The 21,400-nt window shown below is 31.3% G+C and overlaps 1 protein-coding gene across 4 annotated transcripts in view; it reads left to right on the top strand.

Moving 5' to 3' along the window:
* The window catches only part of LOC103575181 (DNA-binding protein RFX2), a 246,426-nt gene that overhangs the window by 44,799 nt on the left and 180,227 nt on the right, over nt 1-21,400 (top strand). For all 4 annotated transcript variants that reach the window (XM_053737591.1, XM_053737601.1, XM_053737602.1 and 1 more), the window contains exons 2-3: nt 16,329-16,632; nt 16,801-16,993. In XM_053737591.1, the coding sequence (XP_053593566.1) occupies nt 16,399-16,632; nt 16,801-16,993 (427 nt within the window). In that variant the 5' untranslated portion in view covers nt 16,329-16,398. The remainder of the gene's footprint in view (nt 1-16,328; nt 16,633-16,800; nt 16,994-21,400) is intronic.

Consider the following 21,400-nt stretch of genomic DNA (forward strand, 5'->3'; position numbering starts at 1 on the left):
ATTATTATTAAATAATTATTATTAATTAATATTGTATATTTACATTAAAGAATTTTATTTCTTATTAATACTTATTTTCATAATAGCTGTACATTAATGCTGTATTTGTATCTTTTAATTAATCATCATCATCATTATTATAATAATAATAATAATAATAATAATAATTATTATAATTATTATTATTATTATTATTATTATTATTATTATTATTTTTATGATTATTATTATTATTTAGTGTAGTAATAAACTTATTGTTATAACTTTATTAAATATTTTTATTTTTATACTAAAAATTAATACTGAAATGACCAACGTTCAACAATTTTTTTTTTATAATTAAATTAAAAGTAAAAAAATTTTTTTCTAAAATTTTAACTTTTAATTTTTCAAATTTTCTGAAAGTGAAATATTTTAATTGTTATTTTTTTAAATAATTTTTCATAGTAAAAACCATAAAAAATGATTTAAATAATAAAAAAAAATTGTTAAACGTTGGCTGATTTTTGGTTTATACTTAATGTTTATAGACACAATTATTTATTCAAAAAAATAAAAAAAATAAAAAATATCGTACAACGGGGTATCGAACCCACGACTACAAAACAAAAGTCCATCGTTTAACTAACATAGCTGGAGCGCTTTACAATGATAAGTGACAGTTACATATATATAAGCTGCATTTGGAGAATTTTATAAATCACCGTTGTCAATATTATTTGACTGGATAACTTGCTTATTTTTATAAATTATTAATTTATTTATTAAAAAAAGTAAATAATAATGTTAATACATAATAATTAAGAAAAAAAAAAAAAAAACTGCCGAAAGATGAATTTGAAGCTGAATTTTTTCAGTCAAGGAACTTTATTTGATGGACTATATACAAGGTATATTATAATGAGGCTAAACTGTACATATTTTTGAGGGCGCATGCTGCGCCACCATGGTTAAAATCCCTCATCCCGAAACTAATCTATTACAATTCCCTCCACTCGAGTGCGGACCCCCTGGTGCAGACATTATATTCCCGGGTGAATCAATTTGATGTTTTCAAAAAACACAGTATGAATACTCAGATCTGACAAGATTCGAAAAAGATTCTGTCGATCATATATGATTATTTACGATCATACATGGTGATATATGATTATGTATGATCATACAGAGTCAGATCCGAAAAATGGCCCTGCATGATCATACGTGCTCATGTATGATCATGTAGGACCATGTATGATCATGCAGGATCATGTATGAGCAGGTATAATAATGCAGGGTCATTTTCGGATCTGATCAGATCTGAGTATTCATACATGATTATATATGATCATATATGAACATTTTTTCCCAGGAATCGGGGTGAAAACAATAACTTCCCGAATTTTTGAAAATTTACAATTTTTTTAGCAGGAAGTTAAAAAAAGAAAAATAGTCTTTGGACGATACGATAGAAATTCGTATCCGAGAAAATGTTGACGATTGGTGGTATCGAAATTTTGTTAATTTTTTTTCTTATTTTCTTAGATTTTTAATGTAAAAGACTTAAGAGAAAGATTTGTTGGGAGAAAATATATATGGAGGAGCAGAAAGTCACTGGTGCTAAGTAGTATTGGAAATAGTTCAGTGCTCGCCACTAGATCACACCCAGCCTCTTGTGCGGTTTCTAGTTAGATATATATTTTAGAGTAGTTATATTTTATACTCGATAACGATTCTGGCACGGATACTCCTTTGATATTTGACAGTAGCAAGTGCCTGTTTTGGTGGTCAATTAATGTAACGGGACCTAAGCCCACCTCTGCCGACCGAAGGCCGTTTCCTCACCCTTTTGGGCATACACGCATTGCAGAGCGCCCTCATTTACCACCCAGACGACACTGCTTGTCGAAAATCGACTAAGGTGGACATTAACTGGAGGAGTTATCAAAAATTCCTCATTGCGCGTGGTATCTAACCACAGCCACCACGAGCCCAACCTCTTTGGGCCAAACACTGCTTCCATCTCAGCAAATAAAGAGACTCTGGTCACAGTGGGCTTGGAAGGGCCCCCGTGGTACCAATTTCCTGTATTTTTCTTCAGGTTGCATAGGATTAGTGGTGGGTCACTACTTCCCGTACGCTATGTAAAAAGTTTCCTCCACTTGTTCCTTTCGGGTTCCCAACAAGCAATTATCCGCTTGTTCATCCCCTGATAGATTTTCTACTTTCCCGAGCGAGCGCACTTTAATTATTCAAGCCAAATCACAGTATTGAGGAGCTCGGGGACGTTTTGGTGGTCATATTGTAGATGCTTAATTACATTAAGCCATTAATGTTCGGTTGAATAATTTTTCTTACTATACAAAAATAAAAAATACTTTCTAGCCAACAAAAAAAAGTTTTTGAATTAAAACAAAATTTCGAATTTTTTCAAAAATTTTTCTGTTCCTTTTATTTTTTGCGTTAGTGTATATTAAACATGTATAACAAATGTATTTTTAATAGCTATCTTTTAGCCGGTTCTTGTGCATATTTTAAATGTAATTTAAATATACTAAAAATATATCTTAGAATATATAAGAAATACATGTTTGAAAATATGAAAAAATTATATAAACAATATATTCCAAATATTTAAAAAATATAATCATGAATATATATTGCTAATGTAAACAACAACATAAGAAAAGTAATATAACAAAATTATATATTTTTTATGCACTTGAAACATATTTTTTAAATATTTTTAAACATCTATTTTTTATATATTTTAAGACGTAGGGAAGGGGAGGTGGCAAAACGAGGTACCCTCCAAATTTTATAAAAAAAAATTTAATTTCTGAAATGTTCTCTGAACATTCCAAAATATAATTTTTGTAAACATAATAGTGCATTAATTGAAATTTTTTTTTGTTAAACTGTTTCGGGATTCACTCTGAGTTTTTACTCTTAGTTTACTCTGGATACACCCTGAAGACACACGTAATGCACTTCGGTTCCACTCTAGATTCGCTCTGGTAAAACTGTGGTTCCACTCTATAGAACACTTTGGATTCGTTCTGAAAACTTTCTGGTTTCACTCTGAAAAGACTCTCGTTTCATTCTGGACTTACATTGGATTTGCTCAGAATTTGCTCTGGATTCACTCTGAATTTATACTCTTGAATTACTCTGGATACACTCTGGGAATACCTTGGATATGCTCTGGTTTCAGTCTAATTTCAGTCTGGTATCACACTTAAAAAAGGGCACAAAACCGCTCTGGAATCACGCTGGAATCAGTATGATTCCATTCTGATTCTGGTACCAGAGTGGCTTCAGAATATATATCATACCGCGAGGGCATTAACAAAAGTAAATGAAAAAAGTAAAAAAATTGACTTTCGGAGCTGATGTAAGTGACATGGATCGAGTTAGAGCAAAATCGTTTTATACACTTTCAAAAAGCAATAAAGAGTCTACAAATAAAAACTGGTTTTAAAACAATAGCTTGATAGCCGGCTAAGTGGCAATTTAAAAAAAAAGTTATTCAATTCACATATTTTTTACACTGAAAGAAAAAAATATTTTTCTAAACTATAAAAAACATAGTTGAATGAGACCTCTACTATTAACTGCAATTTCGTTTATTGATATGATCTTAGCTAACAGTAACAGAAAAGTATAGTGAAGGTTACTATTCAGTAATAAATTTAACAGTTTCTTCTTCAGCATGCCTAAAAGAAAATTGTTATGACAACCATACTTCTATAGTTAGCAAGCCTAATTCGATATAATTATCATCATAATATAAATATAGTAATCACTATTAAGAACTTATAGTTTTGGCTACTATATTAATTTAGCGTCTTCAATTATTTCAATAATAATAAATTTAAAAAATAAATTTTTTTTTTTTCGTTCTCAATTCAAGTAAAGTAAAAGGGTAATTACTTTGATTTGTAACAGGGTAATTTTCAACCTTGCCAAGTTTGGCCCCTTTATTAATAGTTGTTAATAAGGGCGCCACTGGAAGATAAGACTCGGCCTTCCAGAACCGGAGATGTTATATTAAATTAATTTCAGGGTCGTTGAATTTTATGAGAGTAAGATAGGATGAGGAATTAAATTTATTATACACAATATTTTATCAATATAATTCACAAATTTATTTATCACAACAATTTTACCCACCGGGTTTCACTTTACTTATAATTGTTTTATTACAAAGGCGTCCACCGGACTTTATTACATTAATTTCTTGGTCCCCTGGACTTTATAAATTTAAAATAATTAAATGGGCCCCTGGCCTGATCCCCTGGATCTATTCAGAATCTTGTCCCCTGGACTTATTACTACAATTTGGCCACCGGCCTGATCCCCTGGATCTTAAAATAATTTAGTCCCCTGGACTTTATATTAAACCAAATATTCAATTGGCCCCTGGCCTGATCCCCTGGATCTGTTAAAATAAAAATTGGCAACTTGCCAGATCCCCTGGATCTAATTATTTCCAAAATAATTAACTGAAAATTCCCCTGGAATTACTTCATTTCACACACACACACACACACATTTAATTAATCTATTTTCTGTCCACTGGACTTAATTAACACACACACACAGAATTTAATTTTACATAAAATTTTCTCACGAATATTTTAAAATTTCTTAATTTAATTAAATTTTATATCCTCTTTTATTCAATCACTTAATTAATTTATAATCTTTTCCGGTAAAAATTTATCTATCCAGTAATATAGTTTCTGACTCGAGTAACTGACGCTATCTCTCTCTACTTCGCGCGTCTCAGTCTGTCTCTCTCTATTTCGTGTCTTTTCTTCGCGTTAACTTTATAATTTTCCTTAACCAATTTTACTAATTTTTACTGACATCAATTTATTCTATTTAATTTTTAATTGATTAATTTCCCAACAATTCTTTATCACTTTTCACAGCACTTGGTTATCTTAATCTTATAAATTTTTATAGATATATATATAAATTTTGCTTATTAATTATTATCGATTAATTTAAAATAAACTTTTGACTAAAAATTATTCTAACTTCTGGCTCCACGCCGAGAAATTTTTCAATCTTAGAAATTTGTGATTCAAAATTCTGGCCTCTCTGCCGAGAATTTTGTCTGACGGACCGTGCAATTAATTACAAAATGAATTCTGGCTTCTGCCGAGAATTTTTATTCTATCCGGAACGACTTAGAAATGGCGACTGCCCACGAGTAATAAATTCTTACTAATTATAAAAATTAATTGTTAATAAATTGTGGCTACTGCCGACAATTTATTTACCTTTACTTTTCCTCGTGACGATCTTTCTTTCCTTTCTGTCCTTCACTGCCGATTTCCTTGTTCCTTCCAATATCTCCCTTTTTAAATTATTTATAATGTGCAGTTAGATCTGTGAAAAATTCAGTACAAATTAGTTCTTTATTTTAAATTGTATCGGCCTCCTGCCGGATACAAGAAATTCTCTTAATTTATTATAATTATTGCTTCAGGAAGGTTCCACTATAACCTCTCCAGAGCATGTATAATTACCTTTTTCTTTCACGCGCAGTTTCACTTGGTCTTCTTGCCGGTCCGTCCGACTGTCCAAATTCACCTCGTGCACTCACTAATAATCTAAGTCCGAGACCCTTCGGCTATTTTCGTACATTTTCCCACTCCTCTTAGTTCCTAAGTAAGGAGGGAGGCTGAGTCTCCAAAATTGGCGTTTTCCGGGGACCAGTTGATAAACTAGATTACGGGGTTAATCGATTTTCGATAACTAACCAACCGCGGGGAATTCCAGAACAATTTAAATTTAAATTATTTGAATAAGTTTAATTTTACCCCGTTACAGATTCTAATGCTTTATTCCCATATTTAATTTTTATATCCTATTAGTTTTTAAATATTTTACAAATAGTTCCGAATGGAAATATTTTTAGAGTGTGTCAATATTTGTGTAAAAAACTTTTTTAAATGTTTCTCAAAAATATTAAAAAAAATCGGTCTGTCGGTTGACCCTGCGGGCCAGCCCCAAAACTTCCCGCTGTCTTCGATCTCAAAGAGCTCGAAAACATTAGTGTAGATATATTTTCGAGCTCTTCGAGCTCGAAAATGCTATCACATGCATTTGTTTTTTTATGATCTTTTCAAGCTCTAACAAGTTACCTGTCATGCTGAAGTTTGAAAATTTAAGAATCGAAAATCATCAATGAAGCGGTTTTTAAAATTTAGTTCCTGATTATGTTCAGTAAAATAAGTGTATTGAGGCAGAAATCAATGTCAGGGATCAAAATCAAGATTTAAATAAGTTTTGACTCATGTAAGAAACAATAAAATATAAAATATCCGATAAAAATATTGAAAACTACGTTTTATCGATTTTTTTGTTGATAATATGATTTAAACTAAAAACCAAGTTCGATGACATTATATGATCAAAAGAAACCATAAAAAAGATGAGTTGGTATAATGTCAGGCACATTTTAGTACGTTATATTATGATTTATCCGGAAAAAATAACATAAAATGTTATTTTTTTAACATTTCAACGCCGATATCTTTTGAACTAATCAGTCGATTTTGATAGTTGACATGGCAATCGGCGCGTTTTATTGAATTCTAGAGCTGATTAAAATTTGAAATCGATCGCGTCAGTCGTTTCGAAAATATTTAGAAAAAAACGTTTTTCACCATTTCTTTCTCCCACGATAACTCTCGAACGAATTATCTGATTTTGATGTTTGAGGTGGCAATCGACGCGTTTTATTGAATACTAGAGCTGATTAGATTTTGAAGTCGATCGTATAAGTCGTTTTTGAGAAATCAATAAAAAACTAAAAAAAAAAATTTTTTCTTTTGTCGTAATTCGCAAATATTTTCGAGTCTATACTATTAAATAATCTGAAATTTTTAGGAAAGTTGATGGCAAACAAGCTCTTTCGATTGCCACCTTAACCGTCCAAATCGATTCATTAGTTCAAAAATTACAAAGAGTTTACATACATACACACACACACACACGCACACGCACACACACACACACACACACACACACACACACACACACACACACACACACACACACACACACACACACACACACACACACACACACACACACACACACATACACACACTCGGACATCATTCTGAAAATAGTCAGAATAGCTTCCTAGGACCTCAAAACGTCGACATCTGATGAAAACTCGATTTTCGAAAATCGGGGTGAAAACAATAACTTCCCGAAATTTTTGAAAATCGTCAATTTTCTTAGCGGGAAGTTAAAAAATATATTCAAAATACTTAAACAAATAAAATTTCAGACTGTTTGTAACATATATTTTTTTAATTATTTAAAATTTATTTTTTAATAATACTTTCAAGTAAATATTTTGTAACTCCTTTTTGACATTGACATATTATATTATTTAAAAAATGTTGACAACATATTCTGGAAATATTTTCAATATAGTTTGATGTTGATAAGATATACAATTTATTTTGTACACGATAATTTTTTTTAATAATTCTTCAAGTGACAATGGACTAATATAAATAAATAAGATGGATACAACATATGCAATACGGAGAATCAAATTTAATAATACTTATTCTTTTTCAAACAAAATTACTATTCGACCGAGGCAAACTTGAAGTGGTCTAACTACACGTTTATTTCCAAACTTTTCACAATCGTTCATACATTAGACGAATTATTTAATAATGGTTTTATTAATCACGATTTTAATGTTAATTAAAGAAACCTATCTTAAATTGTAGTGGGATAAAATAAGTTACACTATCGAATGACGTAACTAATCATTAACATTAGAATAAATTAATTATAATTAAATAAGTTATAAAATCATTCAAAACTAGACAAGAAATTTAGTAACGTTAAGTGCTCTAGCGTAATTACAACTATATTTGAATTCAAATGTAGTTGCACTTCTGACACTTAGGGGCAGCACCTACTAGGGCCTAGTGGCTTTAATATTTAAACTTGATCATGCGCAGTGCGACGCATGCGTATTGCCTTTTTTCTGCCTTGTGTTTAGAAGACCAACGCCATTATATTTCGCAACGTAAATCTCAACTGTTAACACGTGTTTTCATTAATCTTATTATTTTGTACTCATCACGAGATAATTAATTCAAATAATCAATTAAATACAATCAGTACTCATCAAGCTAGATATAAATATAATTATTTATATATTTAGAAGCACCAGAGCTTATAAATTAATAAATGAAACCCCTTAATAATTTTAGATATCATCAACCACGGTTTTAAAGAGGTTACTTTGACAAAACCGATTGCAAGTGCTTACTCATGTTTTAATTAATTATTACAAGTGATCAAATGAATGGTAATACGACAATTGACCTGATGCCAAAATAACCGCAAACCTAACACCCCCGACAAAACACCCGCAAATTAAAATATTTTACGTTATTAACAAATATATCTATCATTTTCAATGCATATATTGCCCGCCTTGAACGCGAAGTGGCGAGGTTGTGCTTTATAACCGACCTGTCAAGGTCACACGATTTCCACTCTTTAAACTGCATATTTTTTTTTACTTTGATAATATACTTAAATTGAATTAGCCGCGATTCTGTTGGGAAGTGGCACGCGTTAATACCACCCGAAAAAATATGTCCGCGATAAAATATTCTCATGATGAAATATTTTTAAACAAACTATCTGCATGACAAAACATTTCTAAAAAATATTACTTAATGGTAAAATAATCGAAAAATAAAAATCTGTGACAAAAGGGCACAATATTATTGCAAGCGTGTGTATTTACATATTTTTGTATTTAAACATACAAAACGCGTGAAAAAAGGGCATGTACTATTGCATGCGTGTGCATTACTATATTTCAGTAACTGTACACGCACAAAACCTGTGGCAATATAACACAATACCATTACAAGTCTGTGTATTATTTTTCTAAATTTGATCACATGTCGTTAATTTCACACGATTATTTAATTATCTTTTTGATTTTTTAAGATATTCTACATCTATAAGTATCTTATTTACGAATATTTTGGTTTCCGAGTATTTTGTCGCGGGTATTATGTCATCAGGTCAAACGTTACGCAGCCCAAATGAACAATTGATTCAGTTTTATAGTTACTCTAATTATCATTATGCTCAATTCTTTAGATCAAACATTAAACTCTCGCTCGGTAGCCTCTGCAATTATGCTATTACGTTTTCAGATATGAATTCAACTCAGTGTAATTCATTCTAAACTCATTGCAATGAAAACAATGAAGTGAACAATAATTTTGGAGCTAATTCAAATTAATGTTTGCGCGTTTGGTCTTCATAAAAATAGTTATCAAAGTGTTCATTCCTTAACTTCGCTCAGTAACCTCTGATTTCATGTTACTTATTTTCATGACATTCTTTTGATCAACTCTGTGCTCAAGTCAACTCAAATTAATCCTCTCAACTCGTTTCAATTAAATTCTCACTCATTAACTAAATTTATTTTAAATTCATTGCGTACTCATGAGCTTAACCATTTAACCGTTTTAAAATAAATTAAGTCAACGATTTAATTTTGTAACCCTGTGATATAATGTGCTGTGACAAATAAAAATATTGTTATATTTTTAAATATGCGTCTTCTTCCACTATCTTAACCACCAACCAGTCCTGGCATGTATTTCCAAAATTATTATTGCAACAAGTGCCGTAAAGTTGAACGTGAAAATCTGATGTTCGAGTTTTATTATTGAGTCGGTGATGAGAACTAAATGCGAAAAATTAAATAAAGAAGCGTGATCTCGGCTACAGGAATTAAAGAATAAATGGAATAAATAAATTATGGTTGTCTATAAATAATTAATTATGTCAATTAGATAATCCTGAAAAAGGAAACAAACAAATTAAAATTTCATTGACTTCTCCGTCACCAAATGAAGTTTTTTTTCATAGTTTACATGCGTTATTTATTAAAGTTCAAGATCCCAAAATAAAATTTCACTGCTCGTAATTAGTTAAAACAATATAAAATTGTTTACCACCGCACGCCGGTCCCTGAGCGCTCTCAATACCGTGCACGGCCGTGCGTCTCAGGCTCTATTGCAGCTTTGGTCAGTTATAATTCAAAGTAACATTTAAAAATATTATTACTAAACAAATTTAATTTTCTTTAAACAATATCATGAATAATACTACAGAATAATTTTTTATTATTAAACTGAAACTGGAAAAACTAACTAATAATTAAACATAATGATTAATTAATAATAATTTATAAATTATAATTAAGTAATTATTGATAAATTAGTTATTTATTGAACAATAATCAGGGAAAGCTGTCTAATAAATAAATTTAATTATTAATTATTAATAACTTATAAATTATTATTAACTAATTAATAATAAGTTAATTATTTATGAAACAATAATCAGGAAAAACTAACTGATAATTAAACTTAATTATTATTTAATTATAATTTATAAATTTATAATTTATACTTTAATATGTTATAACGATCGATATATACGTATTGTGATTTAACCATTGTTATTTTTTTTTCAAGCAAGGTTTACCAAATTACACCCCAACCCTTCTCGTTGAGAACCTTTCACCTTTCGCAGGTACCTATGTAAGTGCGTGCGCGATGAGTAAGAATAGACAAAGATCGGCTGATATGATAACATACCTGTCTCTCTCTCTCTCCATCAAAAAGGACAGAGTCTATGCTCAAACCCAACTACGTCACTTAGCCGTATACTCATCTTGCACCCACACTTACCTGCGTAAATCTATTTACAATACCGTTATAAGAGAGTGTGTATGTGTGGGTAGTACCCAAAACAAGCTTAGCTGCGACTCAGCGAGACACCTGCCCGTGTGCACCGGACTTCTGATTAAAATTCAAATATATACAAAGATTCTATGACCATCTCATTTCCATATTCCGAGTCACCTATGACATTTTGAAAGTCATACCCGGATCTATGTACTTCCAATAGAGCATTTACTCATCCGTTGTTGTTTACACAAAAATAATATAATTCAATTTCCATATATGGACTTTTCTAATTTTGAGAAAGGTACCTAAACCGGATTCATGTACTTACTCATCATGCATAAGAAAACATATGACTTTCCCATCAAAATTAGAGTATATAAACTGCCGAAAATCTAACGAAGGCAGTCAATCGCTAATCAGAACTAACCTCTGTCGGATCTCGAGTCACTCGCCAAGTAATCTCTGTCGGTTTTCGCTCCGAAGTTCCATAAGTTCAAAATCGATTAGTTCTATCGGCCAAAGTCCGATTAGTACCGCGAATCAGAGATAAAATCTTAATCGTTGTCCAAGTGACGGTCCACCGCCTAGGCAATTGGACTCCTTGGCCAAATACCTAGATTTTAATCTTGCAAAAATCGCGGTCGATTCGACTCACCAGGATCATTGGTCTCGTGACGGTCTACAGCTTAGGAATCCAGACTCCTAGATCGAAATCCTAAATAAAATCAAATATTCATACTTGTACTCGACAGATAGGGGAGTGTATCCGCTTGACACCCCAGTAGCTCCGAGTCCGAAAAGTGGATCAAATTCCGCTGAATAATATTCCTAAGCCACGGGCAGGGTCCTAGCGAATCAAACAAAAACAATTCCGCGATCATAAATTCAAAGTGGTGAATTGTGAGAGAGTGTGATCAGCGAGATTGTAAACCACCTCAAGCTGAGTGGTAAGTTAATTATATTTGTTTAATTTTAGTACATATATGTAAAACAACATTATAATTGTATAAGAATATACAGATTCTTTTCTTTTTTTTTTAAATCATCTTTCTCTTATTTATATCTCTTATTCTAACATTCCTAAGTCAATGGGTACAGAAAGAGACAGACGTAAAAGAACAGGGACTTTTCGAGGGCCCATATTCACCTACCTGCTTTCCTCTCGCTTTAAAATCCCTGACCTAGCCTAAAGCCACGCAGGTCAACGATCGGGATTGTCTATCGTACTTCCGCTCGGTACGAAATAGCCTTATTTAGTATTCAAAACTTGCCAAATATTAAACATTCTCACACTAGCCACGTGACGGTCCTATTAGGCTCCTTGGTTGAGTAATAGAATAAATATTGTTAGTAGTTTTACTAAATAAGTAATTAATATAAACCCTTCGCCCGTTGCCTTCACTCTCTCCGATCGTGAAACTGTTTATTTATATATATATATATTTATTTATATAACATTTATAAATTATAATTAAATAACAACTAAGTTTAATTATTAAGCAGTTTTCCCTGATTACAATTCAATAAGTAACTAATGTATCAATAATTACTTAATTATAATTTATAAATTATCACTAATTAATCATTATGTTTAATTATTGGTTAGTTTTTCCTGTTTCAGTTTAATAACAAAAAATTATTCTATAGTATTATTCATGATATTGTTTAAAGAAAATAAAATTTGTTTAGTAATAATATTTTTAAATGTTACTTTGAATTATGACTTACCAAAGCTGCAATAGAGCCTGAGACGCACGGCCGCGCACGGTATTGAGAACGCTCAGCGACCGGCGTGCGGTGATAAATAATTTTATATTGTTTAAACTAATCACGAGCAGTGAAATTTTTTTTTGGGATCTTAAACTTTAATAAATAACGCATGTAAACCATGAAAAAAAACTTTATTTGGTGACGGAGAAGTCAATGAAATTTTAATTTGTTTACTTAAAAGTTAATTAACAATAGGATAATAAACAAAGAATCTTAAGCTATTGATATTTTTATGAAATAAAGATATTTGGCAATAAATCCTAAAAGTTTCATTAAGTTATCTTTAACGGTTGTTTTGAAATCTATTTTTTCATTAAAAGTACTCAAAATCTTCATTTTGAAAAAAATTGTTGTTAAAATGAAAATTTTGAAAAATCGTTAAAGGGTTCAATTTTTATAGTGATTACATTAGAAAAAAATACATAGACTTAATTTTAATAATCAAGTGGATAATGGGGGGTCCACTTGACGTCATCTTGCTCAACAAGAATATGTAATTGACCTCTCCCGTACAAAAATTAGCTGATGAGTTTTAATATTCCAAATTCAAAAATTTGGACAATGGTTGGCCTTGTGGGCCAGCCCAAAAACTTCCTGCTATTTCCGTCTTTCACCTAGAAAATTAAAAGTAATTTTTCAAATTTTAAATTTCCCGAATGAGCGCGTGCGTAGCTTTGTCATGAATCGTCTCACTTCAGCAAGTTTCGGCGTCGGAACAGCTCATGTATAGAAAATAATATCATAACGTTTTTTGTAGACAATTTTATTCCCTAGAAGTTATTCAAATAAAGTTTTTTCGAATTCCGCATCGTTTTTTAGTTATTTGTATTTTAATGTCAAGCTCTTAAAATCGATCAGAAGACAATTTTTTTTATGAGCTTGACATTAAAATAAAAATATATAACTAGAAAACAATTCTACAAATAATTTTTAGGGAATAACATTGTCTACAAAAAAGGCCCTATGATATTTTGTAACAGGTCTGATAGTTTCGCCGGAATAGTAAAAAGATCTCAAAATTTAATATGAATTCGACTTTATCCTCAAATAACTTTTGAACAAATTGATTTATCAAAAAATGATAAGAGACTTTTTTTGTAGAGCATTCAATTACCTACAAAAATATGCCTACCAATTATTCCTATGATACATCGTTAGTTACTTATAAAAATCCGAAGACGCAAAAAAAAATTTTTCCATGTTATTTTTATGGAAAATAAAAAAGTGCAATGTGGAAACTCTTAATGTTAATATTAACCCTAGACTGGTCAACGTATGAGCGTGACGTCGCACTTACTTCTATTATTTTTATTACAATTACATTTTTTACTAAAAAGGTTTGAAAAAATTTGACTTTGTTCTTCAAACATTTTAGAATATCTTAAAAATTTTTTTGAGCATGTTTAATAACACAAAGTTGCTGTAAAAAAAATTCTAAAAAAAAAGGTGACGGATTTGCGGGGCTGTTTTCATCACTTGACCAGAGACGTTAGTAGATTTTCACTTGCGGCGTTGCCGTCTCTGGTGTATGTTCCCTCTTTCCGACTTCTCATGTTCATGCGCAGAGTTGCACAGACTGTTACCAGCAGTTATTGTGTATGAAAGGTTATGTAGAGGTAAATATTTATTTTTATTAATAAACATTTTTAAAAACTCTGCAATTAAGGAAAAAATTTTTTAATCTGTTTTGTGGTTGAATTTATAATAAATTTATTAAAGTATTTTTTTCTGCTTACTATTAAAATATTTCTATCTACTGCCGAAGGCATTAACCTATGTTAACGTGATATTGTTATTTATAAAAAAATAGTTGAGTTCTTTTTAAGTTAAATACAATCAAACACTAGCAAAATTTAATTAACGAATAAGTATGTTCAATTTGTTTAAATAACTAATTGTTTTAAACAGAGTTTGAAATTTTTGAAAATAAAGGTGAAAAATTTTTTTTCCATGTTCGAATTTTTTACAATATTCCCGCCAGAAATAATACACCAATAGAAAACAGCCAGATCGATCAGGCAACGTCGCACTTTCAAAAGCATTGCAGCGATTCTCTCATCACTTGACCAAAGTCGTTAGGTCGCGTTTGTTGACCAGTCTAGGGTTAAGAGCTCTAATTTTCACAGGCGTCTTTTTTTAGCTAAATGAAACTTTTGAACCTATTTGCGAGAAAAAAAAATTTGTTGATTCTTGAATCACCTCAATGTGGATGTAAAAATAATATGTAAATGTTTAGCACAATAAGTATTGTATTTAGGATAGTTTTATAAATAGTGTTTGCAGCAACTACGAAGCATCGAGTTTATCCTTTTTAAGGTTTAATACATGGCTGAATTGATAATCATTTAGTTTTTGCATGATTAATACATATGAGGGTGATTCATTTCCATTGTAGAATTTTTTTTTTACTCAACAAGTGCAAAAATTATTGTGCATGGTAAAACGAAAATTCCCTCCAAATGTTGACCCTTGATTTTAATCCTAAGTACTTCTGAATGTATTCTAAGTTTTTTTTTTACTTGAAAAGTATAGGGCATTTGATAATAATTTTTTAATTCTCTAACGCTCAGCCGCTTTTTGAGCGATTGGATCACGGTATGTTCCAGAGAATGAAATGCTCTTTAACAAAGCCTGTAGTAACTTTACTGTGGTTTGTATTGTTTTACCTGTGTCAGCTACAAAAGTCGATCTTTTTTTAGAACATGTTATTTTGTTGACAGTGAATAATCAACAAAACTGGCAGTAAAAAAGCAAATAAGAATTTAGTAGCAAATTAAATTTTTCCCGAAAAAAAGTCTTATTGGTCAAGTTGCGAAAGTTTCATGTTTATGATATATCGAAATTTTATTAATTTGATAAATAAAATATTTATGAAGTTGTTTTTCAGAAATTTATTGAATTTAATTGTTGTTGTCGTTCAAAATAATCTACTGAATAGTGGGTAAGGACATCAGCTGCCCAATAATTTCTTCACTCCTAGGCGCTGACTGGCTGTCCAGGATCCTTCAAACTCCTCATAAATTAAAAACAGGTGAAATTGGAATGTTAGATCAAAAATGTGCAATTAAAATTAATAGAAATTGAGTAATCGATGCCCAAGGCTCGCCGGAAGTCTATTGACACCCCCATGACATCCAACCTGAACATTAGATAATCTAAAATCAATTAAATATATATACCAAATTATTCAGATTGTAACATCATCAAATCAATAAATTTTATATATCTCGCAAACGTAAAACTTTCGCAACTTGTCCAATAATACTTTTTTACTTGTAAAGAATTTAATTTGCTACTAAGTTCTTATTTGCTTTTCTATCGCTAGTTTCGTTGTTTATTCACTGTCTACAAAGTAACATATGTTACAATAAAAAAATAACTTCTATAACTAACACAGATGAAACAATTTAAATCTCAGTCAAGTTACCAATATTTTTTTTACAAAGCATTTCATTTTTTAAAAAATACCGCAAACGGTGACCCGATATCTCAGAAAACGACTGAGCATCAGAAAATTACAAAGTAATTAATAAATTTCCTATACTTTTTAATTGGAAAAACTTGAAAAACATTTGAAAGTCCTTAGAATTGAAATTAAGGGTTGAAATTTGTAGGGAATTTGAGTTTTACCACGTTGAATAATACTTTCCTTAGTGGATAAAGAAAAAATCTTTTCTCAAAATGAATCACTCTAATACATATTTTATGCTTTTAAGTTTTGAATATGATTTCTATGAAAATCTTATAACACATTGAAGCTACTTTGTACTTAAATTTATGTGCTTTTATCTCTGTTAGAGCATCTGTACAGATTCAAAGAAGTAGCTGTAATATCTCAAGTGCAACGAGTTAAATTGGTTTCAAAAATATGACTACAACTGGAGCCCAATTTGCTCTAGCAGCCTCCACAGGGACGACCCATAGTGGCAATAATTCAGCAATCGTAGAAGTGGAAACCAAGCCAAGCATCATTGTCGATACTACAACTAGTGCCAGTAGTACAGGTAGCATAGCACAAGGTCAATCTTCGAGAAATCAACAAATTATTACAGTAGTCGCTAGTTCGAATTCTACAAGCACCAATAACCTTCAGCCGATACAGGTTCGTACAGCGTAAATTCTGATTTCCTAAAATTACAACGTGGTTCTCAATTGATTTGTAGCTATTTTTTGTTGTGCATTCGAGTTAAGATAAAAAATGTCTATCGAGTGATATTCGTAGTCTCACAAAAGCTGAAAAATACAATATTATTCGAACTGATCGTTCCAGCTCGTAGTTCAAGATTCATTGGAAACCGCTGCGGATTCGTCGAATAGTTCTTCTGGAACTTCTGCTCACGTGACAGCTCAAGTAGTTGTGAATACAACTCACTCAGGTCAGCACACCCTCATCAACTCGGATGTAGCGTCTACATCTACAAGCGCAATCGTTAGTGGTTCACCGCATTATATAACCGTCACAGGTGAAATGTTTGTTTAATAGTTGAAAATTTATCATGACAATATCCAACTTATAAATTGTCAACATTATTACTCCCTTCGAAAGTGGAAAGGTTGAGCTCTACTATCGACCTGTGAAGATCCCGCGACTCATTCACATTCATTCATTTATATTATTCTTGTACCGCACAAACATAACAAATAGAACATTATTATTATTATAAATTTAGCAGATTCTTCTTAATATTAATTAAGAAGAATCTGCTTCATTTATTGAGTTGTTCGATACAAATATTATAATAAAAAATCTGGGAAACGGTTTGTAACAGGGTAATTTTCAACCTTGCCAAATTTGGCCCCTTTATTAATTGATTTTAATAAGGGCGCCACTGGAAGATAAGACTCGGCCTTCCAGAACCGGAGATGTCATATTTAAAAAATTTCAGGGTCGTTGAATTTTATGAGAGTAAGAAAGGATGAGGAATTAAATTTATCACACAATACTTTATTAATATAATTAACAATTTTATTTATCACAACAAATTTTACCCACCGGGTTTCACTTTACTTATAATTATTTTATTACTAAGACGTCCACCGGACTTTATTACATTAAATACTTGGTCCCCTGGACTTTATAAATTTAAAATAATAAATTGGCCCCTGGCCTGATCCCCTGGATCTAATTCAAAATCTTGTCCCCTGGACTTATTACTATAACTTGGCCCCGGCCTAATCCCCTGGATCTTAAATAAAACACACACACACACACACACACACACACACACACACACACACACACACACACACACACACACACACACACACGTTTAATTAATTTATTTGCTGTCCACTGGACTTAATTCACACACACACACACAGAATTTAATTTTCTTATAATTTCTCACAACCATTTTAAAGTTACTTAATTTGATTACCTTCTATTTTCCCTTTTTTTTTCCCATTTAATTAATTTATAATATTTCCAGTAAAAATTATCCATCAGTGATATAATTTCTGACTCGAGTAACTGACGGTATCTCTCTCTAATTCGCGCGTCTCAGCTTGTCTCTCTCTATTTCGTGTCTTTTCTTCGCGTTAAACTTTAGAAATTTTCTTTACAAAATTTTTACTAATTTTACTGACATCAATTTATTCTATTAAATTTTTATTTAATTAGATTCTCAATATTTCCTTATCACTTTTCACAGCACTTGGTTATGCAATATATTTTTAGTTTCATTAATTTTTATAGATATATATAATTTTCTTATTAATTATTACCGATGAAATTATAATAAAATTTTGACTTAAAATTATTCTAATTTCTGGCTCCAGGCCGAGAAATTTTTCAGTCTTTATAATTTAAAATTCTGGCCTCTCTGCCGAGAATTTTGTCCGACGGACCGTGTAATTAATTACTAAAAGAATTCTGGCTTCTGCCGAGAATTCTATTTCGTCCGGAACGACTTAGAAATGGCGATTGCCCACGAATAACAAATTCTTAATCATTACGAAATTTAATTGTTGATAAATTGTGGCTACTGCCGACAATTTATTTACCTTTACTATTCCTTCGTGGCGTTCCTGCTTTCCTTTCTATTCCTGTCTCTCCCCGCCGATTTCCTCGTTCCTTCTTAATTCTCCCAGCTCTCCTTTTTAATTTAATTATTTGTTGTGAAAATCTGTGAAAAATTCAATACAAATCAGTTCTTTCTCTTAAATTGTATCGGCCTCCTGCCGGATACAAGAAATTCACTCAATTTATTATAATTATTGCTTCAGGAAGGTTCCCCTCTAACCTCTCCAGAGCATGGATAATTACCTTTATGATTTGCGTGCAGTTCCGCTTCGTCTGGTTGCCGGTCCGTTCGACTCTGTCTAAAATCACCTCGTGCACTCACTAATATCTAAATCCGAGACCCTTCGGCTATTTTCGTAAATTTTCCCACTCTTATTAGTTCCTAAGTAAGGAGGGAGGGTGAGTCTCCAAAATTGGCGTTTTCCGGGGACCAGTCGATAAACTAGATCACGGGGTTGATCGGTTTTTGATAATTAACCAACCGCGGGGAATTCAAAGACAATTTAAATTTAAATTAATTGAATGAGCTTAATTTTACCCTTTACAGGTTAATCCTGCGGGCTAGACCTAAAAATTTCCGCTGTCTTCAGTAAAAAACATGCAAATTAAAATTTTGTGAACGATTATTCGTAAGGGAAAAAATAGATTTGAACAGAATTAAATGTAAGGTAAGAGATCCAGTACCCGATAATTCATGTAATTGTATATCTACATTTACTAAATATAGATATACAAATACATGAAGTGATCGAGAACTAGTTCTCTAATCGGGTACTAAGTATTTTACCTCAATCAAGATAGAGTGAAAGGAATTTTGAATTAGATCATAATTGCGAAATATAAAATATGTCGAACGAATTAGCCGATGAATATGATTCTCGCAACGATTGGCGCATTTTTTTGAGTTCCAGAGATGATTAGAATTCAAAATGATTCGATTCAAACCGTTTCTAAGGAATTGAAATCTACACATACACACACGCGCGCGTAGGGCTGCACTTGAGCCGAGATGAGACAAGATTAGAACGATCTTGTCTCGACCTTAACACTTTCGTTCTCGTGTTGATCTCGAAAATCAGTCAATGCATTATATCGTCTTGTCTTGTCTTGTCATGATCTTGAATTACTCTGAATTTTTCTTATATAATTTGAAATAGTTTACACAATTATGTTTCATTGGTTTGTATTTCATAATTGGGATAATTTTTAAAAATTTCTTGAATTTGTCGATAAATTTTTTCTGAACACAGATCATTTTTTTTGTTTTCTAACTATATTTTTTATAAGTTGTTACATATTAAGTAAAGTTTATAAGTAATAAATTGAATAACTAATATTCATAATAAATCTTTTCCTACCTGACCAGATTTGAATTGCAAGCCTAGCGCTAGCCTTACAAAAGAAATTCGTGCCAGATTATAATTCGATTCTGGGGGAAGGCTATAGTTGAAAATAGTTGCGCATGGCTTGCTCAAGATCTGATCAAGGCTCAAAATTGACCTGGGGCCTTGAACCGATCTTGAGCAAGCCATGCGTAAATACCTACTGTAAGTTACTGGGGCAAGAAATGCGTCAGACACTGATTCATTGCACATGTTCAAGATATCTTTAATATTCTTGCGTACGATACCATGAGCAAGACATGCACAAATCTTGACATAGGTTTTTTGATACATGATCTTGCGAAAAATACATACGTAGAAAAAGACACTAGTAGATAGGGGTCTTACTCAAGATACATATTCCAGAATCTTGCTCAAATATATGTTAATAGAAGTGCACCTCTAGTATATTGTAAGATCAAAATTCTGATTAATTTCATGTAAAAAATTTAGAAATCAAAACCAAAATAGCCCTTTAATATTTCCCAATAAAATTGTAAATTTAAATAAATATTAGATCGATAGCTAAATCTACAAGTGCTATTACTATCATCGTCACTATTTGATTTGTCCGTTTTTTGTTTCATTCCAATCATATTTTTACAAATTTTTTTGTAAAAGTAATCACCCAGTATGTTGACTTCCAATCAATTCTATTTAAAGTAAAATAAAGGACAATATAGTGTCTCTTTCAAGTGCTAGAAACTAGCTGTTAGCATGAAATTGTTTCTTGTTTTTAATATTGTTTGTTTTATTATTTAAAAAATAAATTTACCTGGAAATTAAATGAAATTAGTACTCTAAATTAATTAAATTAATAGTAAGGATGGACAGGTTAAGACAGGTCATAATTTTAAATGAAACTCGTGGTTGGGTATTACAAATGAGGACTATATTTGTACCCAAAAAAAATCGGGAAAGCACTATGGCATAAAACCCGTTGAAGAAAGAATTACAATGAAATAGATATGAAGATTGAGATAATTGAAATGATAGCAACTCGTTGAACAATGGACACAAGAATGGAATGTACAAATGTGTATATATATATATATATATATATATATATATATATATATGTGGGGGGGGGGGGGGTTATGTAGTTTTGTGTGGTATACGCGAGAACGTGTAAGGCCAGATCTTACGAGATGCTGGATCGTCGTAATTGCTCGAGATTTGATTGTGATAATCGTGAGATAATTATGGTCGAATGTAAGAGTGCCACTGGAAGATGGACTCGGCCTTCCAGAACCAGATATTGTAAAATTTATTGTAATTAAATTAATCAATCAGGGTCGTTTGTAATATTTTGTGAGATAGGAGAGGAATGATGAAATAGGCTGAAATAAATTATAGATAGCATTATTTTATATTGTAATTAATTAGCACCTTGCTTTCCCTGTTAAAAAATATTGATTGAAAAGAATGGATAATGATGAAATCCGAATTATTTTCAATAATTTCAA

This window comes from Microplitis demolitor, chromosome 1 (genome assembly GCF_026212275.2).
Source record: "Microplitis demolitor isolate Queensland-Clemson2020A chromosome 1, iyMicDemo2.1a, whole genome shotgun sequence".
In the NCBI taxonomy this organism is placed as follows: domain Eukaryota; kingdom Metazoa; phylum Arthropoda; class Insecta; order Hymenoptera; family Braconidae; genus Microplitis; species Microplitis demolitor.